Source organism: Onychomys torridus, unplaced genomic scaffold, assembly GCF_903995425.1.
Source record: "Onychomys torridus unplaced genomic scaffold, mOncTor1.1, whole genome shotgun sequence".
Lineage (NCBI taxonomy): Eukaryota > Metazoa > Chordata > Mammalia > Rodentia > Cricetidae > Onychomys > Onychomys torridus.
This window is the reverse complement of record NW_023411730.1, coordinates 329-14622: the sequence shown is the minus strand read 5'-3', so window position 1 is coordinate 14622 and position 14294 is coordinate 329. Positions and strand designations below refer to the sequence as shown.

The window sequence follows — 14294 nt, the reverse complement described above, 5'->3', positions numbered from 1 at the left end:
GGGGCCTACGTCATTGCCGGGCTCCGGGATGGGCTACGTCATTGCCGGGCTCCGGATGGGCGCCGCCATGATGCGGTACGGAACTCACGGGCCTCCTCCCGGCGCCTCATCGCTCCAGCTCGCGCGCCTAAGCTCGAAGCCTCCGGAAGGCGCGGCCGTCAGCAACTGCGCATGTCTGTGGCTCGAGGCCCCGCCCCGCGCCCACGGGCGCCGCCATGTTGGGGTCCTCGCGCCGGACACGTAGGCGTCCGCGTAAGATGCCGGCGGCGCGCGCTGCTGCCGCCAAGATGGCGTCCATGCGGGAGAGCGACACGGGCCTGTGGCTGCACAACAAGCTGGGCGCCACGGACGAGTTGTGGGCGCCGCCCAGCATCGCGTCCCTGCTCACCGCGGCGGTCATCGATAACATCCGCCTCTGCTTCCACCGCCTCTCATCGGCTGTGAAACTCAAGCTGCTGCTCGGGACGCTGCATCTTCCGCGCCGCACGGTGGACGAGGTGAGGGCGCGGGCCGGCCTCTCTCCGTCCAGAGCGCACATCCTGTCTCCAGCCCGCACCTGCGCCGCACCTTCCCTTTATCCCGCTGGCCGCGCGCGTCTCCGGGGCGGCGCCGCTGGGCCTCCCCCCTCGGCCCGACGCCTCAGCGCCTCCAGCCGCTGGGCTGCGGTCGGGGATCGGGGGTGGTGGGCCCAAGGCCGGAACAGCCCTCAGCCAGGCTGGCCCGGCGCGGAGTACTGGACACTGCCTGCCCGAAGCCTCCTTTGGGTTGGGGCTCTTAGTAACTTTCCAAGTGACTGCTGACGTTAATTTTGTTTCTTTTGCCTCACGGAGTATCAGTCTGCTTAGCTTCCTCTTTATTCTGTGCACTCCAGTTCATTCTTATTCCATGTTGCATCTCTGTGCAAAATGCAAACACACACAAAAAATAAGAGATGTACAGGGTCTCGCTGTGTAGCCCAGGTTGATCAGGTTGGGTGTCCTCCAGCATCAGTATCTGGAGGGCTGGGATTGCAGGTCTGGGCCACCACATCTGACAGCAAAAACACCGCTTTAGTTTTTCAACATTTCTGGGTACTGTTTTATCATTAAGGTTGGTTTTAGTTTTCGTTACGCTATAAAAAATAAGGCAACTGCATGATTTTTCAGTTTAGCAAATATTAATAGCTAAAAGACCCACTCCTGTTATCTCCTCCATACGAGAGAACAAGGCTGCATCCTCCAAAGCAACTCCATGCTTCTCTATCTTTCCCACAAGAGTAAACATTTATGTTTTTTTTTCCCAGTATTATCAATTTGTGTGCATTCCTAGCAGGAGTATTTAGTTTCGGCCTCATTTGAACTTAATGTGGCAGCATGTTACCATGTTACATGCATTTTCCGTGTGGTGTGGGTGTGTCTTCTGTCAGGAGACTCCTGGACAGATTCATCCAAGTTGCTGCAGACAGTTTGATTTTCCACGCATTATGTGGTGTTCCATTCGCTGAGCACACAGCATTTGGACGATTAGGTTGTGGCAAGTTTTTTCATTCTTTTATTTCTGTTTCATGTCAGCTGGTTCTGTTGTGACTGGTACCAGGTGACGGTGAGCGTGCATTTTTCTAGAAGTAGAAATGTGGTTGGCAGCAGGATTATGGCAAGTGGCTTTTCAAAGTGATATTATCAAGTGATACTAAAACATGTAGGGCAAGTAAATGTGTGGGTATTAGTAGGATGTTTGGTTGAACGTTGTCTCTGCTTATTTTCTGTTGGGCTTTTTGTGTGTGGGTTCCAATTCCCCCCCGCTCCCCGTGTCTGTTTCTCTTGACTTGCTGCTTTGGAGGAATATTCTTTTTAATAAATGCTGGGCTACTGTCCTTAGTTCGGTGACATGTTTCTGCAGTTTCACAGATGTGGCTTAGCTTTTTGGATGAAGGTCTTGGTTCTTAGCCAAGTGGTGAACTGCCCTCTCCTTCCCTGTGGTCAATGCCTGCTTGGCCTTGAACAGCAGGTGGGGATCTCAGTATTTGCTAATGTGTTATCCTGAGGTCTTTTTAAAATAAGAGTTCATAAGAATTGTGTCACCTTATTTTTTAATTTTTGCTACATTTATTTATTACATTCCTGCACTTTATATACGGAGGTCACAGAACACCTTGTGAGAGTAGGTTTTTTTTCTGAAAGTTGAACTCTGGTTGTCAGGCTGAGTGCATTGGAAGTGTCTTTACTTACTGCTAAACCGTCTTGCTGGCCCTTAGGTCCACTCACGTTTGTTTGGCTTTATGTTTGTTGTGTTTGTTTTGTTTGTTTTTGGTTTTTCGAGACAGGGTTTCTCTGTGTAGCTTTGCACCTTTCCTGGAACTCACTTGGTAGCCCAGGCTGGCCTCGAACTCACAGAGATCCGTCTGGCTCTGCCTCCCGAGTGCTGGGATTAAACACGTGTGCCACCACCGCCGCACAGCTGTTTGTTTGTTTTTAATAAGAGTCTCTCACTATGCAGCCCTGACTGGCCTGGAACTCACAGAGTTCCATCTTTCTCTGCCTCCTGAGTGCTGGGATTAAAGAAATGGCACCACTGTGTTTGGCATTGTAACAGTTTTTATCTCACATTTAATGCTAGCTTAGTCCATCTTTCTCTTGGTGTGAGTGTTGGGTGATTTGAATGAGGATGTCCTCCAAAGACTCTGGGATTTGAATACTTGGCTCCCAGTTAGTAGCACTGTATTAGGAGACTTAGGAGGTGTGGCCTTCCTAGGGGAAGTATTATTACGGGAGTGGGATGAGCTTTCATACTGATCATTTCAGTTCGTTCTTGCTTCATCATTGTGGTTGAAGATGTGAAACCCTCAGCTCTGCACCAGCCCATGAGTTTGCTGCTTGTTGCCACACCTCCCTGCCATGGTGGCTTTCATACTGGACACCCCTAAATTCCTTGTTCTATAAATTGCCGTGGTCACGATGTTTATCACAGCAATAGAAAATAACTACTATAGTGTTGTCTTAGTTTGGTTTCTGTTGCCGTGATAAAGATACCATAACCAAAACACAACTTAGGGACTAGCTTATTCAGCTTGAGTTTATACAGTCTGTCCTGGAGGAAGTCGGGGCAGGAACTCAAGGCAGGAACCTAAAAGCAGGAACTGGAAACAGAGGCCCTGGAGGAGTGCTGCTTACTGGCTTGTTCAGCCTTTCTTACAAACCACAGGACCACCTGCTTGGAGTAGCACCACCCACACGTGGCTGAGTCCTTCGAAATCAATCACAAGTCAAGAAAATGAGTCTATTGTGGTGGCACAGCCTTTAATGTGAGCACTCAGGAGGCAGAAGTAGGCGGACCTCTTGAGTTCCAAGCCATCCAAGTGAGACAGCCTCAAAAAAAAAAAATTAAAAATAAAAATAAATAAATAAAAGTGGAAGTTGTCCCAGCAGACTTGCCTATAAGTCAGTGGTATGGAGCACTAACCAGCACAGCTGACTCCTAGTCATCTTGACATACAAACACATTAAAACATCACTGTTAAAACATAATGTCTCCAGTTGTTGTTTATCCCTAAAGTCATGTTAATATCAAAATATAAAATACAGTTCAACTGTTTAGGTCCCTATCTTTTTTTCTTTTCTTTTCTTTCTTTATTTATTTATTTTTGCTTTTCGAGTTAGGGTTTCTCTGTATAGCCCTGGCTGTCCTGGAATTCACTCCGTAGGCCAGGCTGGGCCTCAAACTCACAAAGATCTGCCTGCCTCTACCTCCCGGGTGCTGGGATTAAAAGTGTGTGCCACCACCACAGGGCAAGTCCTATGGTCTTTAAAAATTTCATCACTTTGGGGCTGGAGAGATAGATGGCTCAGAAGTTAAAAGCACTGGCTGTTCTTCCGGAGGTCCACCCACATGGTGGCTCATAACCATCTGTAATGAGATCTGGTATCCTCTTCTGGCATGCAGAACACTGTATATATAATAAATAAATAAATATTTTAAAAAAAGATCTACAATAAGCCGGGGTCTCCACAGGCTGCACCTTTGACAATGGTGTCTTGGCCTTTCTGCAGAGACTCAAATCTCAGCCCTTCCCAAGGAGACTCACACATTACCAAGTTCAGCTGCCAGCTTGAGATGCAGCTTTTTCCACCCTCTGGACTACAGCTGTTTGTGCTCACCTGAAGGAAATTCCCCAAAAGGTTTTGCCTCAGTGATGATGTTTCTTTTTAATCACAGCTGATTCTGGTCAGCTCTTACTACCAGAAACCACAGATTTCTCAATTCAAAATATCACAGGAGCAGACTGGATAGATAGAGTCTTTGCTTCTCTCTGAAAGTTCATACACCAGGCCTCCCATTATCTGCCACTGGTTTAAAACATTCCCGTCTTCCAAGCTCCCATAACAGTTCACTAAGCTCTAAGCACTGAATGGTTTTTCCATCCAAAGCTCCAGTTGTGTCCACAATCCTCCCCAAACAACATGGTCTGTCTGTCACTCATTGCAATACCCCACATCTGATACTGATTTCTATCTAGTCTGCTTTCTGTTTTCTGTAATAAAACACCCATCACTAAAAGTGACTTGGAGAGGAAAGCTTGCTTCAGCTTAGCTTTAGAGTCCCTTATGGAGGGAATCCTAGGAACAGGGAGCAGAGGGGTGTGGCGCAACAATGCTTACTAGCTTGCTCCCTGTGCCTCATTCCGAAGTTTACTGTGTTTCTGTTTTGTTCCAGACAGGGTTTCTTTGTAGCCCTGGCTGACTGCAATCACTCCTGTAGACCAGGCTAGCCTCTCCAGTGGCTTCACACTGCTTTCTTATACCATTATAGCCTGGGGCAACACCCTCAACAGTGGGGCTGTGTTCTATCACATCAGTCTTCAATCAAGAAAATAGCCAGTGTGGTGGCTCACACCTTTAATCTTAGCATTCGGAGGCAAATGGGATTTCTGTGACTTCAAGGCCAGCCTGGTCTACCATAGTGAGTTCTAGTACAACCAGAGCTACATAGAGACCCTGTCTCAAACAGAAGGAAAGAAAAAATAAGTCTGTGGTGCACATGCCTATAATATTAGCACTCTGGAGGCAGAGGCAAGCAGACTCTGAGAATTTGAGGCTAGCCTGGTCTACATAGTGAGTTCCAGGTCATGAGTTATATGGTGAGATCCTATCTCAAAAAGAAAAGAAAGAAAAGAAAGTAATAGTGCCCCCATGGACTCGCCATGGGCCAGTCTGGTGCAAACATGTTCTCAACTGAGAGTCCCTCTTCCCAGAGGACTCCAGTTGTGTCATGTTGACAAAATCTAACCAGCACAGAGGTGTATAAATGTCTCTCTGTATAGTGTTTATATACGTGAATATGTATGTAATTCTCAGACTCTGTACAGCCTTATTCATTCTGTAGACGGCTAAGTAAACCACAGTTTTCAACCAATTTCATCAAAGAGAAAGGTCTTTCAGTGGTCTGTTTCAGTTGTTCAGTGAGGGATGCAGAATTAGGTGGAGCTTGCTAACACCTTACTGTGAGGTTGGGAAGTAAGATACCCTTGGTGTAAGGATGCAATGATCACAGAGATCATAGGAACCGACATAGTGGTGCTTGAGTGAATTTAAAGGCCTTGAGGAAATGGGAAGTGCTGCTCCTGAATAGGATGGTACTTAGGAGCAGGCTTTCTTGGACCACCAACCAGCTCCCAAATCAGGACACGGAGACTTATTGAAAACTTGGGCCTTAGCTTAGGCTAGCTCTTATGACTTAATTTAACCTGTTTCTCTTTATCTCTGTTTTGCCTCAGGGCCTTTTTACTTTTCTTTGATTCTGTATGTTCTCACTTTTCCTGCTTCCTCTGTATCTGGCTGACTGCTGGCTGCCTGACTAGTTGGCCTCTGGTGTGTCCCTCTCTCCTTTGTTCTCTCTGTTCTTCCTGAATCTAGATTTCTCCTATTTATTCTCTGCCTGACAGCCCTGGCCTAGCCTCTCCTGCCTACCTATTGGCCATTCAGCTTTCATTAGACCAATCAGGTGTCGTAGGCAGGCAAGGTAAAACAACATGCAGCACATCATTACATTAATTAAACAAATGCAGCATAAACAAATGTAACACATCTTTAACATAGTTAGAATAATATTCCACAACAGCAAGCTACTTCCCAAACTATAGAAACAACAGAAACATCGGGCTGCCTGGACAGCCACCTAAGGTTCCTTTGCAATGTTGGGGCACATCCATCTTCTTCAGCCTACAGGCCTAGAATATCTGGCAGGCTTTTCTGTGAAAGCAGGAATTTTGAAGGACTGTCCTGCCCTTGTTTTGGCCAAAGTTCAGCAGTCACTTTCCTGTGTGTCCTGCATGTCCAGTGTGTACAGCCCGTTGTCAGCAGTTGAGGCTTTGCCACAGTGAAAGCAAAACTCCATATGGAGTTTCTTCCAATGCCCATCATCCTTTTTTGAAGTAAAGTGATGCTGCCAAGAACAGATATGTCTTGCTGTCATGAAAAGCCTTAGGTTATTAAACATCTTTAATGCCATATTCTGTAGGTCTCTGAAGCATTTGAAGATCATGTATCTCATCTGACATGTATTTTGACTTGAAAACATAGCTAACATGACGTATAAGTTTGATTACTATAGATGACTACTAACCTGCATTTCTTAATTATATATTATATTTTTCAATGAGCTGCATAAGCACAATACCCCCAAACAAGAGTAGAAACATATATGCAGTATCCCATAATTTTAAATTTGTATCAATATACCAAAATCCATACTAATGTAAAATATTTGAGGTTAATAGATGTCTTTTTATCCTCCTATATTCTTCTGTCTCCCCCTAAACGATGACAAGCATCCATAACCTACTGAATGACCAAAACCACCACCCCAACTCCTACAAATGTGGGTGTTGTGTTCTCTTGACTGCTTCCTGTTGTCTGAGGATGATGCCATCTTTAAGGGACCCTGAGAAAATTAAGATAATGGTCAAGTCCTAGGAAAAGTAGTTATAACCTTTGCTGTCCAGTCTCAGAACTCTTCCCAGCTGAGGGATCAGTATATGTCACCTGTCATCTACCTTTTTGTTTATTTCTTTGTCTGTAGCCAAGATTTTCAGGAGATCTCCCCTGACCAAACCTGATCTGTTAACCTTGAAGGAATCCACAGCCTTTTGTTTCTTTTCTTTTCTTTTAAAGATTTACTTATTTATTATGTATACAGAAGAGGGCACCAGATCTCATTATAGATGATTGTTAGCCACCATGTGGGTGCTGGGAATTGAACTGAGGACCTGTGGAAGAGCAATTGGTGCTCTTAACCTCTGAGCCATCTCTTCCAGGCCTGCCTTTTGTTTCTTAATGGAAACAAAGCATAACCTCTCCCCCAGTGCAATGCATTTTCTGAATTCCATTTTAAAGTTAAGGTATCCCTAAAGTATCTAGGTGGATTAATTCAACAGTCCCTCTCAGCATCTATTGTTCGCCCTCGATCAACATTCAGGAAAATTCATTAAGCAGCACAATCATCTCAGAATCCTGACTCCCTGTTGTATTCCCATCGTTTATCGTTAGACTTTTCCCCTTTATATGACATTTAATGCTCGTCTGTTAAGGACTTTATTAATTAAAGTTTTAGGTTTTTCCTAGTGGACTTGTCCTGATACCCATTTCTTTTGTCTGTTCTCTTTCGTTTGTTTTTTTTTTCTTTCGAGACAGGGTGTTCTCTGTGTAGTTTTGGTGCCTGTCCTAGATCTTGCTCTGTAGACCAGGCTGACATCAAACTCACATATCCACCCCTGGTTCTGCCTCCCGAGTGCTGGGATTAAAGGCATGTGCCACCACTGCCCGGCTATACCCATTTTCTTTTCTTTCTTTTCTTTCTTTTCTTTCTTTCTTTCTTTTTTTAATGATTTATTTATTATGTATACAGCATGTATGATCAGAAGAGGGCACCAGACCTTATTACAGATGGTTGTGAGCCACCATGTGGTTGCTGGGAATTGAACTCAGAACCTCTGGAAGAGCAGTCAGTGCTCTTAACCTCTGAGCCATCTCTCCAGCCCCATTTTCTTTTCTTTCTTCAGCCTATGCAAAATTTTAAACACACTGTAACCTGTTTAGAGTTTTTTCCCTCTTAAAAAAACCTTCTGGACCTGTCTTTACTGAGTGTCTCTAGCCTTTTCTGACCATGTGAGCCAGACCTTAAACTGCTAAGCTGCTGCTGTGTTGCTCTGGTGGCTGGCTCTGCCCCTTCCTTGTGTTCATTATTACAGCCAGCCTTAAGACTGCAACCTGGCCTCTGTTGGGAGCTGGACTGAGTTTTTAACTTTTAAGCATTCATTTATCCCAGCTCTGGGATGTTGGTGTCCCGCACTGTGGCAGGTGTTTCTACTAGCTTGTGGTTTCTACTTAGTGTGCTGGTTCTGCAGAGCCTCTTAAAGGAGCCATATCCACTTCTTCTCTCTCTTTTGTTTTTATTTATTTATTTATTCAGTTTTCTCAGGCCCTATGTGGAAATTTGGGCCCCATGTTGGAATGACAAATATAACAGGCTTTCTTTTGGGCCGCCAGCCAGCTCCTAAATCATGACACAGAGACTTTTTGTTGTTGTTTTTGTTTTTGTTTTTCTGAGACAGAGTTTAGAGCCTTTCCTGGAACTCACTCTGTAGTCCAGGCTGGCCTCGAACTCACAGAGATCCACCTGCCCCTCTCTCTCCAGTGCTGGGATTAAAGGTGTGCACCACCACCGCCTGGCAAAGAGACTTCTTTTATGAATGCTTGGCCTTACCTTATGCTTGTCCCACTAGGTCTTATAACTTAGCCTGTTTCTCTTTGTCTGTGCTTTGCCTTGGGGCTTTTTACCTTTCTTCCCTTCTATATGTCTCACTTTCACTGTTTCCTCCACGTATGGCTGGTACCTCCCTCTCTTTCTCCCTTGTTCTCTTCTCTTTTCTCATCATCTCCTGAGCCTAGATCCCTCCTACTTGTTCTGGCTGCCTGCTAGCCCACCTACACCTCTACTGTCTAGTTCTTGGCCATTCAGCTTTTTATTAGACCAATCAGTTTCCTTAGGCAGGCAAGGTGAGAAGCAACACATCTTTACATAATTAAACAAATGCAGGATAAACAAAAGTAATACATCTTTACACAGTTAAAGTCATATTCCACAACAGGTTTCACAGTGGTTACTGCCACAGGCCACCCAGAGGCTGCAGTGTGGAAATGGGTAGATCCGTGGCAGGGGGCATTTGAAGCTGCCACTGTTCCAGGAGGACAAAACAGGGCTGGTAGCATGTAATTGGCATCTTCTTCTGTCTTGGCAGATGAAGGGCGCGCTGATGGATATTATCCAACTGGCTACCCTGGACTCAGATCCCTGGGTCCTCATGGTTGCTGACATTCTGAAATCCTTTCCTGACATGGGCTCACTGAATCTAGACCTCGAGGAGCAGAACCCCAATGTTCAAGACATCTTAGGAGAACTTAGAGAAAAAGGTATGTTGTAGCATGAATCTTAAAATGTCTTAATAAAATCAAACCTGAGCCAGTTATTGGGGTGAATGCTGGAAGATCAGAGAAGCAGAACAAGCCTCACCTCGCCAGTTCCTCAGCTGGTCTTGTGTCTTCAGACTGCAAGCTTCTGTGTCCTCATCCCAATGGCTCAGAGCTGAACTGCTGCTCCAAAGCCTAAATGCTGAACCAGCCAAATGCTTCTAGTTTCTGGTCCTCACGTCTTATATATCTTTCTACTTTCTGCCATCACTCCCTGGGATTAAAGGTTGGATTTCTGGGATTAAAGGTGTGTCACCATGCCTGGCTGTTTCTAATGTGGCCTTGAACTCAGGTATTTCTGTCTCTGGGATGCTAGGATTAAACGCGTCTGCTACACCACTGTCTATCCTCATGTTTAATGTTGTGGCCATCCTGTTCTCTGACCCCAGATAAGTTTATTTCGGGGAACACACAATATTTCAGGGAACACAATACCACCACAGTACGTAGCCTGTCTTTATTTTACAGTTGGAGGAAGGGGCCTCATTTTAGAAACTGGTTATCCGTATCACACTGTGAGTGTAGTATGCTTCGCTCTCCGTTCTCACATGCTTCAGTCTTCCCCATGCAAGTGCTATGTCGGGAATTGTATGACTCGGCCATGTTTCCTTGCCACTGCTGTCTCTCCCCATAAGCTCCATGAGGATGAACACCTGCAGGTTATGTCTTCAGATCCTCAAACATATATATCCTGTCCTAAATAACAAATGTAGACTCATAACTAAGAACCAACCAGTAAGTCGCTAGAATCTGAGAGGCAAACAGTTGGTGTGGTTTTGGATCTGCCACAGTGGGAACGTCCGTGCCTGCGACGCTCTCTCCCTCTTCGGGAAATGGAGGCTTGAGGATACGTCCTTCTAAATGGCTGCTTGGGAGGCCCTAGTACTTTTTGGTGTTTTGTTAATTTGTAGTTGCAGACTGGAGCACTGGCCTGCTCTGGTCACCTCCCTTCCTGGAGTGGCTGATTCTCCTGAGAGCAGGAAGATGAGGCAGCTGACTTCTTAGGAGTCTGCTTCCCTCACTCATGTAGCTGATTGGGGGAGCTCCTTGGGGTTTTTCAGGCTCTGACTTCTTGGGGACCACACTGAGTCAGAAAGCACACGTGGATAGTTTTATAAGACAGCAATTGAGTAGTGTCTGTGGTGACCAGGCACCAGGACTCTGTAGCCAGAGGGAGAGGCCTTTCGTGGTGTTGAGGCTGCCGTGTAGTTAGGATGCAGGAGACTGGTCTCCATGCTGCTGTATCAAGTGTGCTGTGCTCCCTGTACCCCGTGGTCCGTGGCTTGCAGCTAACATAACTGAGGAATCCTTGTCTTCTCTTCTCGTGTTTCTTATCTTTAAGAAGTCCCTGGGGAGTCTGATGAGCCTTCCTCTAGGTGGCAGGCCTGACCTTTGGTCCTGACCCACTTGGATGATCTTGGATTCTAGGGATGTTAGAACTGGAGTGGTGGTGTCCACAGGGGGTGGGAACCAAAGCCAAAGATGCCATGCTGGTAAATAATGAAGCCTACATGGAGCCATCTGCACATCTGCAGGTGAGCTGTGAGGGTCACAGCCTGAGCTCCCTGCTGCAAGGGCTCTGACTTCCTGTGACACTCTGGTTCTCCACAGTGGGCGAGTGCGAGGCATCTGCCATGCTGCCACTGGAGTGCCAGTACCTGAACAAGAATGCCCTGACCACCCTTGCTGGACCCCTCACCCCACCGGTGAAGCATTTTCAGCTGAAGCGGAAACCCAAGAGCGCCACTCTGAGGGCGGAGCTGCTGCAGAAGTGTGAGTGTCTGAGTTACAACAGTCCTGCTCTTTGCTCTGTGGTGTTGCTGATGTGTTTACTTTAAAATTAGACATAGCTTGTCTGCTCTGTGTCGGATCTGCTGTTTAGAGACCTTAGGGTTTTCAAGCGTGGTTCCTGTAATCTCACAAAGTGGAATCTGTGCCGGCCAAGGTGGGGTGCGAGGGTGTTGCTTATGTCCTGACCTTGGTCTTGAGCCACATTTGGTCTCTCTCAGAGAAGATGTTGGATGATTTTATTAAATGCTTTCCCAGAGCATTCTTATGACAGTTTGTATGGAAGGCACTACCTTGCTGGAGAAAGTGTCCCTTAGCCAAATAACATTAAAGCATGGGTCTTAAGAAGTCAGGTGTACTGTGTACCTGGGTTGCAGCTTCTTGAGATACTGAGGCAGAAAGATCACTTGAGCCCAGATAGGCTTAAGACCAGCCTAGGCAGCACAGACCTTTGTATCCTTTCTTTCTTTCTTTCTTTTTTTTTTTTTTTTTTTTTTTTTTTAATTTTCAAGACAGGGTTTCTCTGTGTGCACCACTAAAGGTGTGTGCCACCACTGCCTGGGTCATAAACTGTTATTTGGCTATGCAGTTAACATAATATTTACTAATATTTGTAAATGATGCTGCTTTTTTGTTTTGAGTTTGGAAAACAGTCTGTGTAGCCTAGGCTGGCTTGAATTCACCCTTCTCCTGCCTCAGCCTCCTGAGTGCTGGGATCACAGGTCTGTCGCAAGCCCAGAAAATACTGTTTTGAGGACTCTAAGAAGAGCCTGGAGCCGGGTGTGTCAGCGGGCTGGGGTTTGTACTGCCTGGTAGCTGTGTGGTGCAGGCCGACCGAGCTACTCTGAAAGGTCTCTGCAGAGCTGCCCCAGCCCTGCTGTGGGAGTCGGCAGTACTGCCAGTGCACTCGGGCTAATCCTCCAGCCTTCCTGAGGAGCCTTCAGGAAAATCTGCTCTTTCTCCTATGTCTGTATGACTCGGGGGAGTCTTGGCCTGAGCCTGTTATAAAGACAGCTGCGGGGACCTGTGAGATATCAGCCCCTCTCAGGCTCCAGGGTCCCTGGGGCGCAACAGGTGACTTGTGATGATTCTGGAGCCACTTACGTGGAAATTTCCAAACACAGAAAGTCTTGACTGTATTTGAACTGTGTCAAGCAACTTAGTGACGGGGGAGGCTTAGACACATGGGCTTACAACACATGGTGGGTTTATTACTTGGTACTGCTTTATTGTGGCTTCAGTCATCTCTTTCTCTTTAACATTCAGCTCTTTCTCATAGTTGGCATTCACTCTGTGCTCACGGAAGACTCTTGTCTTGCTGCTATCTCTTAAATGCCCCATCAGTGCCCTCTTAAATGCCCCATCAGTGCCCACCGTGGTATTTTCTTGGCTTAGGTCATCACTTTAGAAAGCCAATGCAGTTTATAGGGAAATTTAATGTTTTCTGTTGAAGGACACAAGAAGAGAGAAACTTCTGCAATACTACCTCGGTGTTAGTCCTTCCATGACCAAAAGAGTCCCTGGGGGAATGGAGCAAAGTCGGGCGGAGGTCTGAGAGTCCACTGGTGAAGACAGGCATCGAGTCGGGGACCATGCGAGGGGAGAGACTTAGCCACGTGCTCATTTCAGGCTCTGTCCATCTAGGTGCTGCCTCAGGATCTGTTCCAAGACAAGCTTTGGTTACCAGGGCGAAGAGAAGGCAGCAGTGGATTGAGCTCCCCCTTTTGGAGGAGATGTAGTGGAGATTAAGTTGAACTTTAACTGTTGCCTAATCATCATGTTCTCAGAAATACCTAGAAGCAGGCCCCCAGGATGAGGCTGGGCAACCCAGAAGCCACGGAGTAGGTAGTTGGCCACCTCTGTCTTTCCTGCCAGGGAAATCAGAGCCTCCCCATGCTGTAATTCACTTCTGTCAGTGTCTGGCCGCCCTGGGAACAGTGATGAAGAGACAGGGCTTATCTGTGTCGCCCTGGCTGTCTTGGAACTTGGTCTGTGCACCAGGCTGGCCTCAGACTCAGATCTGCCTGCCTCTGCCTCCTGAGCCCTGGGATTAAGGATGTGCCACCACTGCCCAGGGAAAAATAGACTTCTCAGAAGCTCTGACAATTACAAAGTAGCAAAAAATTTTTACTACTTCTTAGCTTAATGTTAGATTATACAGCAATGATTTAGAAAATAAATCCCCAGGAACGGTCCCTCCTTTTCCTTTCTTTCTTTTTTGAGGAAGTATTGGCTATAAGGTCAGTGGCCTTCCTGGCCTCATTCCTGCTGGGTTATCAAAGAAGTCCCCTTGGGTAGTTTTTGAGTCACTTTTGTTGAGGTTACTTTATGGGCTGAGCAGCCCTGTGATCTAAGAGACCCTTAAGCCTGTTACCTCTCTCACACAGCCACCGAGACAGCCCAGCAGCTGAAGAGAAGTGCCGGGGTGCCATTCCATGCCAAGGGCCGGGGGCTGCTCCGCAAGATGGACACTACAAGTAAGACTGTGCCTGCTGTCAGGCCAGTGCTGTTCTTGCTTGCCTTGCGGGTGGTGTGCCTTTTCCTCACCAGAAAACCACTCAGACGTTAGTCCTGACAGCTGAGACCCACTGGTGCTGCAGCTAGGAGATACGACTGAGGACAAGACGAAGTGGGGACGGTTCCTTCAGTGGGTGGTCCTCCAGCACTAGGAGACATGTAAGGAAAGGGGAAGTCAGTGCAGGTCACACAGCTGGAGATAATGTGAGCCTTTGTTCTTAGCAAGACTGTCAGTTGGTGTGGCTCACTCTCCTGGTCAGAGTTCGGTATCTGGACAGTTCTTGTCCTACAAGGTTTGGAGGTCTCCAGTGTCTTAGACAACAGTCATCTTCCATTACTCCAGCCTCCGCAGAAAGGATAGGAGTCATGCACATCCAGAGAATCAAGCCTGGGTCTTCCCAACAGACCTTCAGGGATGTTGTTAGGTTTGTGGGTGTGAACCAGCGTCCCGTCCCTGCAGAGACACTGGCCCCAACAGTCTGAGTGGGC

At 46.8% G+C, this 14294-nt stretch overlaps 1 protein-coding gene across 1 annotated transcript; it reads left to right on the top strand.

Moving 5' to 3' along the window:
* Positions 1 to 270: 270 nt before the first annotated feature.
* On the top strand, positions 271 to 13852 carry LOC118575326 (negative elongation factor A-like; the record flags this gene model as incomplete). The annotated part of the gene is made up of 4 exons (XM_036175915.1): positions 271 to 497; positions 9272 to 9443; positions 11112 to 11273; positions 13676 to 13852. Coding segments are annotated over exons 1-4 (721 nt in total), but the record flags the coding sequence as incomplete, so codon positions are not given.
* Between the last annotated feature and the right edge of the window lie 442 nt (positions 13853 to 14294).